Source organism: Danio aesculapii, chromosome 22 (genome assembly GCF_903798145.1).
Source record: "Danio aesculapii chromosome 22, fDanAes4.1, whole genome shotgun sequence".
NCBI classification, from domain to species: domain Eukaryota; kingdom Metazoa; phylum Chordata; class Actinopteri; order Cypriniformes; family Danionidae; genus Danio; species Danio aesculapii.
Genome location: NC_079456.1, coordinates 3,687,101 through 3,702,448, shown reverse-complemented (window position 1 = coordinate 3,702,448; position 15,348 = coordinate 3,687,101). Strand labels below are relative to the sequence as shown.

The window sequence follows — 15,348 nt, the reverse complement described above, 5'->3', positions numbered from 1 at the left end:
CTGCACAAGACGTTTGGCCAGAGGAGAAAACCAGAGGCCTGGTTTCTATCAAGGCTTTTGCCCTTCACTTTCGTCAATTGGTGAAGTTTGTGTACATTAGGTGACCCGCATGGGAGTGAGAGTTAGGGGGTGAGTGTAACAGTCTTTAGCCTCCTTGTTAGAGCAACCGACTCCCTTGCGGAAAGTCGGCGGTTCGATCCCAGCTCGGAGCGGTTTAGGTGGTGTAGGACCGGCGGGGTTACATTGATGCCGTGACCCGGATGAGAGTGAGGTTTAGGGGGTGAGTGTAACAGAGGCCTGCTAGTGACGTGCTGTGCAGGTAAACCTCACTCCACTGACCTCTAAAAAAGATGCTCTAGTGACAAACGCTAAAGGTCATGGTCTTTAGCCTCCTTGTTAGAGCAACCGACTCCCACGCGGAAAGTCGCTGGTTCGATCCCAGCTCGGAGCGGGTTGGGTGGTGTAGGACCGGCGGGGTTACACATGCACTTTAAAAAAGGTTAACGATGAGTGAAAGCGTAATATTGAGAGCGACTGGGGATTAAATGTATGAATATACAGTAATGGACGTTTGACAATCAAAACGTGAGAACGACTTCGGGTCAGTTTTGTGTGGACATTTGTGGTAAAACCCTTCTTAGACGCCTGTGGTGGTGTGACGCTTCTACAAAACCTGAAATTGCTTTTGTCAGGCTTTATTAAATTATGCTATTAGAGCCTCATTAAACTGGAGGAGGGGTCAAAGGTCGCTGATGAATGTCAGGGGTATTTTATTACCTGCTCCGCATCCGTTTGTCCTTGTGACTCTTCAGGAAAGCCTCATTTGCGATTCAATTTGTAAATCATAAAAATCTTTATTCATAAGACAAAGCACTTAGTGTGACATCAAGTGTAGCAACAGAGCATTAAACTCGATTGCGCACAGAAACTGTTTGCGGTGTGACTATCAAGTTGTTTAAGCCTCCTATTAAAAGAAGTCTCGCTTGATTTCATTCGTCAATCCATATCTAGTCCAAGTAGACTGTTACTTTGTCTTCTTGCCCTTGGGTTTTTTGCTCTTCCTTCCAGCTTTAGATGTTTCCTCCTGAAAGGGAAAATAAAACATGTTTTAAGACTCCAATATAAAAGGCTTGAAGAAATAGCATGATACACTATCCACACAGAATGCCTTTTCCCCCTCCAATGCGCTAATCTTAGATTGTTTTTCAATGTAAACAAGTGCTTGACGGATGTATGACTTTTTTGAAGAACCACATTTCTAGACTGGGTCAGGTTAAAAAAACTCTTTACATCATTACTGTTAGTTCCATTGCAGTGGACCAATCAGAAGAGCCAGTCAGAAGGGACAACCATTGTGAGCTTCTGTTTATAGTAGGACGTTGGCATGACAACTGTTTTATTTACCCCTATATCATGGCAAAAAAGGCGCCCATTGTGGTTTCGTCCAGATATCTTGAGTTATATGATGTACAAGTTCTTATCATAACATATTGTTTTCCTATTTCTAACGCATTCGTTGTTGTCATTGTTACATCACAATCATAATATGCGTCACGCTTTTAAAAACCCATTTCTGAGCGCCACGTCTCGTTTTTTACAAGCACGTTCGGTGTGTATGACCCAAAAATTTGTTATTCTAACCCAAATTGGGTGGCGGTTAGTTGGCGGGTCATTCCACTGTGGCGACCCCTGATGAATAAGGGACTATGCCAAAGGAAAATGAATGAATGAATGACTTGGTGTGTTTATATCACTCCAATATGACAGTGGACAAACTATACATATAACTTTAAAAAACTAACCCAATGATTAGAGTTGTACACGTTTTACCCAAACTTGGCTTGAAATGACCCAATATTTGTTTGAGTGTTTTTACAAATGACAAAAACTATCCATTATTTAGGAAAGTACTAGTAAAAAAGTGCAATTTAAAGACTCAATTAGGTTTACTAAGCAACTTCTTTGGACAATACTCGATTGTTTTGTAGCAAATCGAAAAAAACAACTAGTCTTAAGGGGGCTAATACTATTAACCACAGCAGATTTGACTTTTTTAAAATATATTTTATATCAGTCAAACTATACGACAAATAAAAGAAGGAAATTATAATAGGAAATGCTGTGAAAAATGAGCTTTGCTCTGGTAAACTTGAGAATTATCTAAAGATAATGATTCAAATTTCACATAGGATGATCGCTTTCCTTTAAATGTATTCAATCACTGTGGGGTTTTCTGCTCTTCAGTATTTATGTATTTTCTGCAATGATTTAATCTCAGCATTGCTGCTCAGGATATTAAATTAACCTTAAAATATTTATCGAATGACCGTCACATTAAGAAGAGATCTGAGCGCGATCAATAATGCAGAAATCCCACTAAATAAATCCTATTATCAAACATACAATTAAACATTCATGTGCAGAATTCACACGATTAATCGAAGGGGTTTTAAAATATAAATGAAAATATACGAGTGCGTTGTGAAAAATGTAGAAAAACGTCAGTGAATATAAGCGTTTTCCTCTTGGAGTCTTGATTTTCTCACTGGCAGTCTCATTGATGCTGTTCATTTGAGAACGAAGCCTTGGCTTTCTTGCACTAGACTGACAGGAACTCTTTGAGATATACCTTTTATTTCATACTGCATATTACCCTGATGCAATATAAAGCAACCGCGGCGTAAATAATGTCGCTGTCATTCCTGCCGATTGGTTTTCATGCGGCAGAGGAGAGCAGAAGGCTTGTTAACTCTCCGACTCCGCAGACCGCTGTCTATTATTCACATTCGGTCTCCAGAGACACGAATACTGTCCCAATTAATGTTTAGAGGGAGTGTGTTTTGATGATTGCACACGTGGCCTGGTGACTTATGGGTTATTATGCATTGTATGTTAATTACTCTTGAGCCGCCGCGGTGGACAGAATGTGAACACAATGAGTCAGCCGGCACACACTGCGTAGATAACACAACATTCATCATCTGCACCTCCACATGCGTTCGGGACACTGCTGAGAGCTCATGTCCAGGGTGCGAATTAAAGGGGGGGGGGGGTGTTTGACCTCCTAATTAACACTCTTAAATGACGTCAAAACAAGATATGTCTGTCCTTTTAAATAGTGGAGAGTAGCACTTAATCACAATTAAAATAATGGGCTAATATTTGAGACACATTGTTGGCACGTTGATATTGTGAGGAAACTGAAATAGACAGCGCCATTGCTCAACTAAAAAAACTGCTCTAAAGTCAATGGTGCAGGGGTTTTATTTGAATATTTATGGAGCATGTTTGTGTTTTGCACCTATGTGGATCCAAAACGTGCATACTTGTTGCTTATTACACCCAAAGGGATGTACAGCAGTACACAAATATCTCCTCAATGACATCAAAACAAGGGGCTCTATCATTCACTCAGAGCAAGATGTGTTTGGTGCGATTTGCTGCTATTTTCAGACCAGCGCAACTGTAATTTGCACGTTTTGCGCCACGTTGTTTAAATAGCAAATCTATTAGCACCACTTTGTTGACTCATGGGTGTGCTGGTGTGAAAAGGAGATTAAGTCGCATTGTTTGGCGCGTTGCTATTTTGAGAAACAGAAATAGACCGCACCATTGTCCAACTAAAAGCTGCTCTAAAGTTCAGCGCTGTTCATTTATTCCTTTGCTGGAAATTAGAACTGAATTTAGAAATGGATTTGGAACAAATCTTTGTGCTTAACAAAGGAAATTAAATATGGCGGTTAATGGATGTCTACAGTGGAGTGAGTTTCCACCGTTTCCTTACTCCACCAAAGTAAAGGAGTAAAGTAAAGAGAAAGTAAAGAGGCTGAAAGTAAAGAGTCCGCCATGTAAATAGCAAATGCGCCATGGCACGACACAACTGACTCTTAAAGGGAATGTAAGATGAGACTCTGATTGGTTTAATACAGGTTATGCTCAAAACACACCCAGAACTCATTTAGAGAATAAGCACAACCCTGTTAGACCATGCGCCGGGGTGCAGAACATATTTGTCCATCCTTAAAATAGCAAAAGTGGATTCAGATAAAAGTGGATGCGCTTTAGACTTTGCGTGTAGATCGTTAAAATAGAGGCCAAGATATGTTTAGTCTATCTCTTTTTAATAGTGGAAAATAGTTCGCACATAATCACAATTTAAATAGTAGGTTTATATTTGAACTATCTACCCCCTTGACTAATTTACTCCCCCCCTTATATATATATATATATATATATATATATATATATATATATATACACACACACACACACACACACACACACACACACACACACACAAACAGTTGAAGTCAGATCTATTAGCCCCCCTGTTTATTGTTTTCCCCCATTTCCCCTCATTTCAGCCGTTGATGAATCAGTTATATATATATATATATATATACATATATATATACATATATATATACATATATATATATATATACATATATATATATATATATATATATATATATATATATATATATGTGTATATATATATATATATATATATATATATATATATATATATATATATATATATATATACACATATATATATATATATATATATGTGTATATATATATATATATATATATATATATATATATATATATATATATATATATACACATATATATATATATATATATATATATATATATATATATATATATATATATATATATATATATATATATATATATATATATGTATATATATATATATATATATACACACACACAGTTGAAGTCAGATCTATTAGCCCCCCCTGTTTATTTTTTTCCCCAATTTCTGTTTCACGGAGAGCAGATTGTTTCAACACATTTCTAATCATAATAGTTTTAATAACTCATCTCTAATCACTGATTTCTTTTCTCTTTGTCATGATGACAGTAAATAATATTTGACTAGATATTCTTCAAGACACTTCTATACAGCTTAAAGTGACATTTAAAGGCTTAACTAGGTTAATTAGGTTAACTAGGCAGGTTAGGGTAATTAGGCAAGTTATTGTATAACAAAGATTTGTTCTGTAGACTATCGAGAAAAAAAAATTAGCTTAAAGGGGCTAATAATATTGACCTCAAAATGGCTTCTAAGAAATTAAAAACTGCTTTTATTCTAGCCGAAATAAAACAAATAAGACTTTCCCCAGAAGAAAAAATATTGTCAGACATACTGTGAAAATTTCCTTGCTCTGTTAAATGTCATTTGGCAAATATTTAAAAAAGAAAAAAAAAATGCAAAGGGAAGCTAATAATTCTGACTTCAACTGTGTGTATATATATAAGCCCATTAGAGGATACTGTAAGTCAGAACACAATCATCCCTAAAAACAACAATTAAAACTTTATAAGGTAGATTAAAATGTGATGTAGCTGATTGAAATACATTTGGTTCAATGAGTCATGCATATGTATTTACACAAACTACTGACAAAAGCTGATCCCGATAGTAAATATACAGCATAATTCACACACAATACTGCTCATTTCAAAGTGCACTTTTCCAAGGATTTCCCATTTTTCAGACAATAAAAAGTGCATGAAAGAGAGTTCCAATGTGCACGCACTGCTAAACCACACCAGTTATTTATTTTTATGCTGATTTTTCCATTTATTCCCTTTGATTAGTATTGTGCGGGCGATTTATCTCTTGGCTAATGCATCTAAGTGCTGGTTTGACTCAACATTCACGTACGGTTATAATTGTAGAGTGGCATAACAAAATAAAACTGTAATTAGCGAAATGCTCAAATTACAGTGATTACGTTTTTTTTTTTACAAAGACACACTAGTCTTTAATAGGCAGGTTAGCGCAGCGGTCTGGACGGCGGTGTGATATTCACATAAACAACCGAGACAGAGAGAAACTGAGTCCATAAATCAACAGAAATACAGGCCTAGAATAACAGCGGGTGGAAAATAAACATGCTTAAAAAACGTGTCCGAAAATAAGATGCCAGGTTTGCGTTATGAAACGTGACAGGTTTGATATTGAGACTGCCGAAAACACACACACACACACACACACACACACACACACACACCGCTTTAATTGACTCAAGCTTGTTGTAATGAATTCTAGCAACATCTTAAACAATCGTATCACACATGCGTGTAATTGTATGTGTGCGCGTACGCCGATGCGCCCCTATTATCCGCGTAACCATAGCAACCGCGCAGCTGTGCACGAGGCTCATTTGCACAGAAATGAAAGAAAGCAACAAACAAATGAATGCTGGGAAGAAGTCGAGCGCGTGTCGGCAAATCTCCACACAACTTGTTTTTTTGTGACCTTATCATCAGTGGATTGTGGAGAGGAGTGTGTGTCGGACACTCTAGAGCGCAGCGGCTCTTCACACACAAACACAGAGCGAAATACTGGACGTTTAGCACTTAAAAATAATTTCAGATGGAGAAACAAACACGTGGAGACTGAGGAGATCTGCAAATGAGGCAAAACGGCGCGCTTAAAAGACAAACACCTGAGCTGAAAGACTTTGGGACTTTCTGACAACAGAATAGTTTAAAAAAAAGTTGAATTAAGCTACATTTCTTTGCATTTATCGCTCTATTTATTTATATATTCATGAATTAGTATTTCTTCTTACTATAGTTATAATTATTACTATATTTATGTTTTGCTTACAATAAATACATAGTATTATTTTGATTATTCCAATTATTTATATATATATATATATATATATATACACTCACTGGCCACTTTATAGGGTACACCTGCTCGTTTACGCAAATTTCTAATCAGCCAATCACATGGCAGCAACTCAATGCATTTAGTTATGGTCAAGACGATCTGCTGCAGTTCAAAGCGAGCATCAGAATGGGGAAGAAAGGGGGTTTAAGTGACTTTGAACGTGGTTGTTGTTGCCAAACGGGCTGGTCTGAGTAATTAAGAAACTGCTGATCCACTGGGATTTTCATGCACAACCATCTCTTGGGTCAATAGAAGATTGGAGAAACGTTGCCTGGTCTGATGAGTCTCGATTTCTACTGCGACATTCGGCTGGTCGGGTCAGAATTTGGCATCAACAACATGAAAGCATGGATCAACCTTGTATCAATGTACCAATTGAGCATTGTGTAAACACCACATCCTACCTGAGTATTGTTGCTGACCGTGTCCATCCCTTTATGACCCCAGTGTACCCTTATCTTCTGATGGCTACTTTCAGCAGGATAACGCACCATGTCATAAAGTGCCAATTGAGTTCACTTTATTCAAATGACCTCCACAATCACCAGATCTCAATCCAATAGAGCACCGTTGGGATGTGGTGGAATGGGAAATTGGAATCATGGATGTGCAGCCGACAAATCTGCAGCAACTGTGTGATGCTATCATGTCAATATGGAGCAAAATCTCTGAGGAATATTTCCAGTACCTTGTTGAATCTATGACACGAAGGATTAAGGCAGTTCTGAAGGCAAAAGGGGGTTCAACCTGGTACAAGTAAGGTCATTCATTCATTCATTTTCAACCGCTTATCCGGAGCCGGGTCGCGGGGGCATCAGTCTTAAGAGAGAACCTGAAACTTCCCTCTCCCCAGACACTTCCTCCAGCTCCTCCAGGGGGATCCCGAGACATTCCCAGGCCAGCTGAGAGACATAGTCCTTCCAGCGTGTCCTAGGTCTACCCCGAGGCCTCCTCCCGGTGGGACATGCTTGGAACACCTCCCTAGGTAGGCGTCCAGGAGGTACCCGAAACAGATGCCCAAGCCATCTCAGCTGACTTCCCTCGATGTGGAGGAGCAGCATCCTCCCTGGTGACACAGCTCCTCACCCTATCTATAAGGGTGCACCCACCCTGCGAAGGAAACTCATTTCGGCCGCTTGTATCCGAGATCTTGTCCTTTCGCTCATGACCATAGGTGAGAGTAGGAACGTAGATTGACCGGTAAATCGAGAGCTTTGCCTTTCGGCTCAACTCCTTTACTACAACGGACCGGGACATAGACCGATTTTGCTACTTGTCGCTGCACCAATCCGCCTGTCGATCTCACACTCCATCCTTCCGTCCCTCGTGAACAAAACCCCAAGATACGTGAACACCTGGGGTAAGGACTTTCCTCCAACCTGGAGATGGGAAAGCACCTTTTTCCGGTGGAGCACCATGGCCTCGGACTTGGAGGTGTTTATTCTCATCCCAGCCACATCACACACACAACAAAACAACATCGTCTGCAAACAACAGAGATGAGATCCTGTGGTCCCCGAACCGGACCACCTCCAGCCCAAGGCTGCGCTTTAAAATTCTGTCCATAAAAATTATGAACAGAATTGGTGACAAAGGGCAGCCCTGCCTCAGTCCAACATGTACTGGAAACAAGTCTGACTTACTGCCGGCACTGCGAACTAGTAAGGTGTACCAAATAAATTGACCAGTGAGTGTATATCACTTGAAAATACTCCGGCATGTTAAAATGTTCAAATTTGTTTAGTTAAAAAATATGCATATATTGTAATTTATAACATTTACCCGCCAGAAAATGACAACTAGTCAGAATTAGTTTGGAAATCAGGGTTATTCCAGCAAATATTGATTGAACTCCTCTTAAAGTTAAAACAAAATGAAGATATTGGAGTGGCCTAGTCAAAGTCCTGACCTGAATCCAATTGAGATGCTGCGGCATAAGCTTAAAAAGGAGGCTCCTGCTCGAAAACCCTCCAATGTGACTGAATTACAACAATTCTGTAAGGATGAGCAGGTTAAAATACCTCCACAGAGATAAGAGTGGCCAAACCAGTTATTAGATTTAGGAGGCAAACACTTTTTCACACATTTTCACTATGTCGTCTTGTATTTTGTTTTCTCTCAATTAAAACTGAATGATGTGTTTACTTGTGTTATCTTTGACTAATATTTCAATTTATCTGATGATCTTAAGTGCAACAAACAAAACAAATGAGATGATAAAATAATAGTATAGGGGCAATACTAATAATCAGTAGGGGGGCAAACACTTTTTCACAGCGCTGTATATATTTGCATTAAATATATATGCAAAAAAACAAACTAAAGTAAGTCCTCTGTTGAAAATCCAGCGGTTCAGTGGGAGATCTGCATATTAGTCGGCCACACTGGGGGAAGTGTGTATTTGTGGAGGGTCTTACCGAAGAGTCGGTGTAGCCCTCCTGAATGAGGATGTTTCTGGCGCAGTTGTTGATGTGTTTGAAGCGGTCGGGGCCGAGCAGAATCCCACCGTACCAGCGAGAGACCACCACCAGCACATTACGCACATCCAGGATCTGTCAGACACAATCACACACACAAACTGAATATTAATGTTTCTGAAGCCGACGTGACTCACTGCTGCAGGATTATGATGTTCATAACATAACTCCAATGCAAAACGTCTAATATCTGCAATGCTTATATTATTACGTTAGCCATCCTGTGACATTTTATGTGTTTTATTAACATTTATATACTTATTATTAACATTTATAAGTGAAGAGCCTTTTTAAATGTAACAGATTTAATAGCTGATTCATTTTATCTTTGTCATGATGACAGCACCTAATATTTGACAAGATATTCTTCTAGATACTAGTATTCAGATTAAAGGGACATTTAAAGGGTTAACTCGGTTAATTAGGCATGTCATTGGACAACAGTGGATTTTCTGTAGCCAATCAGAAAAAAAAACATTACTTATTCAAGTCAGTTCTACTTTATTTCTGTGGCGCTTTTACAATGTAGACGGCATCAAGGCAGGTTAACATTCAGTCATTTATGGCAGGGATATCAGTCATTTAGGGTGGGACAATTAATCATTTAGGGGGGCTATCAATCCTTTTAGAGTGGAGCTATCAGTCATTTAGGGTGGGGCTATCAGTGATTTATGGTGGGGCTATCAGTCATTTAGGGTGGGGCTATCAGTGATTTGGGGTGGGCTATCTGTCATTTAGGGAGGGGCTATTAGTCATTTAGGGTGGGACAATTAGTCATTTAGGGGGGGGCTATCAATCCTTTTAGAGTGGAGCTATCAGTGATTTAGGGTGGGCTATCTGTCATTTAGGGAGGGGCTATCAGTCATTTAGGGTGGGGCTATCAGTGATGTAGGGTGGGCTATCAGTCATTTGGGGCGAGACTATCAGTCATTTAGGGTGGAGCTATCAGTCATTTAGGGTAGAGGTATCAGTCATTTAGGGTGGAGGTATCAGTCATTTAGGGTGGAGCTATCAGTCATTTAGGGTGGGACTATCAGTGATGTAGGGTGGGCTATCAGTCATTTGGGGCAAGACTATCAGTCATTTAGGGTGGAGCTATCAGTAATTTAGGACGGGGCTATCAGTCTTTTAGGGAGGGACTATCAGTCTTTTAGGGCGGGACTATCAGTCATCTAGGGTCGAGCTATCAGTCATTTAAGGTAGAGCTATCAGTAATTTGGGGTGGAGCTATCAGTCATTTAAGGTGGAGCTATCAGTAATTAAGTAGGGTGGAGCTATCAGTTATTTAGGGTGGGACTATTAGTGCATTAAGTGGAGCTATCAGTAATTTAGGCAAGGCTATTGGTAATTTAGGGCGGGACTATCAGTCATATAGGGCGGAGCTATCAGGGTGGAACTATCAGTCATTTAGGACAGGGTCTACCAGTCATTTAGGGGGAAGCCACCAGTAATTTAGGGTGGAGCTATCAGTCATTTAGGGCGGGGCTATGAGGGCTATCTTGGCGTGTCTCATTTCTGCCCTGCTTTTGTCCATTCTTCAATCTTCCTTTGTTTTGTTAGCAATGTTCATCTTCCAACAGTCCAAACGGTTCCTTCCTACATTTACTTCTCATTTCAGAACCATTTCAATTGGATGTACATCACAATATGGGATAAAAGGACCATCTTAACTTCCATTTCATGGCAACTTTAAGACTTTAAGAAACGAGATACATTTGAATGTAATTACACCAAATCAAGTATTACACCTTAAGTTAAGACCGAAGATAAGAAACTATCTGCAATATGCCCCCTGGACCACAGGTGATAACCGATAGGCTTTGGCATTGACCTTATTTTGCAGATCAGCATGCAGTAGATGTCACCCACTATATGACAGCATTTTAGTAAAAGAGAATGATATATTTGGAGTTTTGGTCTTCCTGCAGTTATATGAGCTTTTCTAGAACACTTCTAATACTCAAATCAGATTCAATCCTGGATTTATGTGAAACAGCATGCTTCTCAAACACCGTTACACACACATTAGCAAATAAACACACTCTGGCGAAGGGCTGATTAGGTGAAAGCAGCGGTAATGCATTCCAAGAAATCATTGCCAGAGTGAAACACAGATTCACAAGTGTTTCCTTCCCCCATCAGGCTGTGTTCACGAGAGCAGTTTCTTCAATAGAGAATAGCTGAAATCTGCTGAATGACGGCTCTGGAGGCTCTTTAGCATCTTTAGCGTTCTGCTAGTTGTGTTTTCCTGTGGTGAGGCGGAGAGAAATCTACACACACACACCTCTATTAATAGCCGCTTCCCTTTTCAACACGCCGTCACTTTCAGTGAGCAGGAAACAGTGGATGATCTCCAAAAACACTCCATGATCTCCTGTGAGCGGCTGCTAGCTCTCACAGGCAGATTTATATTCACGTGCCAAAAACAGAGGTCAACAAAGCAAAGTCTCCATTTTAGAGTTGTGTGTTGTTAAATGAGTTTAATGGTGATGCTGCTTTAAATGTGCTGCTCGTGTCAGTTCAGTTGTATTTACTTTCCATAGTTTCCTTTCAGTTTGTTTCAACACAATTCAACAACAACACGACCACAACAACAAAACACAACCCAACACAGACACAACAAAACACACTACAAACCCAACACAAAACAACAAGCCAAGACCAAAACAACAACCACAACACACAACAATCAAACCACAACAACAAAACACAACCCACAACAACACAACCTACAACAAAACCCACCACAAAACAACAACACACATCAAACCACAACAACAAAACACAACCCAAAAAAAACACACTACAAAACAAAAAAACAAAGCAACAACAACAACACAACCCACAACAAAACACACCACAAAACAACAACAACCCAACCACAACAACAAAACACAACCCAACCACCACAACAAAACACAATCTCCAACAAAACACACTACAAAACAACAACAACCCAACCACAACAACAACACAACCTACAACAAAACCCACCACAAAACAACAACAACACAACCCACAACAAAACCCACCACAAAACAACAACACAACACACATCAAACCAAACACACAACAACCAAAACAACAAAACACAACCGAAACCCACCACAAACCAAACACAAAACAACCAAAACAACAAAACACAACCAAAACAACCAAAACACAACCAAAACCCACCACAAAGCAAACACAAAACAACCAAAACAACAAAACACAACCAAAACAACCAAAACCCACCACAAACCAAACACACAACAACCAAACACAACCAAAACCCACCTCAAACCAAACACAAAACAACCAAAACAACAAAACACAACCAAAACTCACCACAAACCAAACACACAACAACCAAAACCCACCACAAACCAAACACACAACAACCAAAACAACAAAACACAACCAAAACCCACCACAAACCAAACACAAAACAACCAAAACAACAAAACACAACCTAAACCCACCACAAACCAAACACACAACAACAAAACACAACCAAAACTCACCACAAACCAAACACACAACAACCAAAACAACAAAACAAAACCAAAACAACCAAAACCCACCACAAAAAAAACACAACAACCAAACACAACCAAAACCCACCTCAAACCAAACACAAAACAACCAAACAACAAAACACAACCAAAACCCACCACAAACCAAACACACAACAACAAAACACAACCAAAACCCACCACAAACCAAACACAAAACAACCAAAACACAACCAAAACCCACCACAAACCAAACACACAACAACCAAACACAACCAAAACCCACCACAAACCAAACACAAAACAACCAAAACACAACCAAAACAACAAAACACAACCAAAACCCACCACAAACCAAACACACAACAACCAAAACACAACCAAAACCCACCACAAACCAAACACAAACCAAACACAAAACAACCAAAACAACAAAACACAACCAAAACCCACCACAAACCAAACACAAAACAACCAAAACACAACCAAAACAACAAAACACAACCAAAACCCACCACAAACCAAACACACAACAACCAAAACACAACCAAAACCCACCACAAACCAAACACAAACCAAACACAAAACAACCAAAACAACAAAACACAACCAAAACCCACCACAAACCAAACACAAACCAAACACAAAACAACCAAAACAACAAAACACAACCAAAACCCACCACAAACCAAACACACAACAACCAAAACACAACCGAAAACCAAATCTCTGCAAAGGTCTGCAGTGCTTTAAGTAACAGTGAAAACCCACCGCAGAGGCTTGCCTTCCTGGTTCATTTCACCAGCAGTAGGCCTGCTTATTGACTGACATGTTGTACAGTTGTCGTTGTTGTTGTTTTTGTGTAGGGTCCAAATGAAAGTGGGCAGAGATTACAGTGTCATGTCATATTTCACACTGGAGGGTGTTGACGGAGCACTCCAGGGGCTTCAATCAGCGGACGGACGATAAGAGGAAAGATTATAAATGAACGACAGCTCCAAGTGTGAATATCTGACATGGCAAGAATGCCATCGGGATGGAGAGAGGAGTAGATGAATAAAACCCACAGCATATCAATATCACGCTGCCAAAATCTCCCACTGACGCTTATTAATCTTTAACCACAATTCTACTCAAACACATGAATTATACACACAAGTTCAGAGCAGTTTGATGTTTATTTTTTAGCTTTTTTAATGATGACTGCTCGCCATGAACGCATTTATGTAACTGAGAATACACTTAACTTTAACGCTGTATTATTAATTTAAAATAACGTTTTTCCTATTTTAATGTCATTAATTCCTGATCATTTTCAGCAATAATCACCTTTAAGGATCGTCATATTGTACCTTTTTCTTGCTCCTTTCGTAAAATGAATCCAATGCTTGTTTAGTAAATAAAATGTAATGCAGGAAAGAACTAGCTGGTATGCAGTTGACCAATGGAAAGTGTTTCTGCAGGTGGTTTGTCAAGCCCACTCACCTGTGTGAGGCGCACTCAAAATCGATCATGTTTGGGGTTGTTGTTGTTTTCCATTTTCAATGACTTGCATTCATTTTTTGATTCTTGATATTGTAAACTGCCATTTTGTTTCATATAGCTGTAATATTTTTGATTGCTAAATGGCAAGCCTGAAAGGAATGAAATGGCATGGAAACATAACAACAGACAAAACATGTAAAACAAATGTGACTATATCGGAAATTTTAAAACGACAAAAAAAATCGATGATATTCCATGATGATAAACATAAAAATAACAATCCCTTACTTTCAAATGTCGAGTTTAGAGCTTTTAAAATTTCATGATATTCCAGAAATTCAATGATTTTACAAAAATTCAATTATATCACTGAAATTCAATGATATTTCAAAAACTCTGTTATTACAGAAATCTAATGACATTCTAAAAATTCAATAATGTTCCAGAAATTCAATGATAATCTAAAAATTCCATGATTTTCCAGAAATTAAACGATATTCCAAAAATTCCATGATATTACAGAGATTCCACGATATTACAGAAATTCAATATTACAGAAATTCTATTATATTATAGAAATAATATTACAAAAATCCCATAATATTCTAAAAATTCCATAATATTTCGGAAATTCAATATGTAAGTATTTAATGATATTGCAGTAATTCAATATTTAAAAAAATCAATGATATTCAAGAAATTCAATATTACAAAAATTCAATGAAATTCCAGAAATTCCATGGTATTATAGAAATAATGATATTCCAGAAAATAAAATAAAAAATCCATAATATTCCAGAAATTCGATGATATTACAAAAATCAATATTACAAAAATCCCTTCATATTCTAAACATTCCATGATATTACAGAAATTCAATGATATTTAAAAAATTCAATGATATCCCAGAAATTAAATTCCAGAATTTCCATGATATTCCAGGAATTCCATATTACAAAAATTCAATTACATAAATTTAATATTACAGAAATTCCACGATATTCCAAAAATTCAATGGTATTCTTGTAAATCAATAATCCAAAAATTTTATTACAGAAATTGTATGATATTCTAGAAATTCAATCACATTCCAGAAACTCAATGATATTATAGAAATTCCATGATATTCCAGAAAATTCATAATAATCTAAAAATTCTATGAAAT

At 38.2% G+C, this 15,348-nt stretch overlaps 1 protein-coding gene across 3 annotated transcripts in view; it reads right to left on the bottom strand.

Annotated features, from left to right (window-relative positions):
- Positions 1-829: 829 nt before the first annotated feature.
- Positions 830-15,348, bottom strand: part of impact (impact RWD domain protein) — a 65,584-nt gene continuing 51,065 nt past the window's right edge. For all 3 annotated transcript variants that reach the window (XM_056448237.1, XM_056448238.1, XM_056448236.1), the window contains 2 exons: positions 9,142-9,276; positions 830-1,084 (listed from right to left, as the gene is read on the bottom strand). In XM_056448237.1, coding sequence (XP_056304212.1) covers positions 1,025-1,084; positions 9,142-9,276 — 195 coding nt within the window. In that variant the 3' untranslated portion in view covers positions 830-1,024. The remainder of the gene's footprint in view (positions 1,085-9,141; positions 9,277-15,348) is intronic.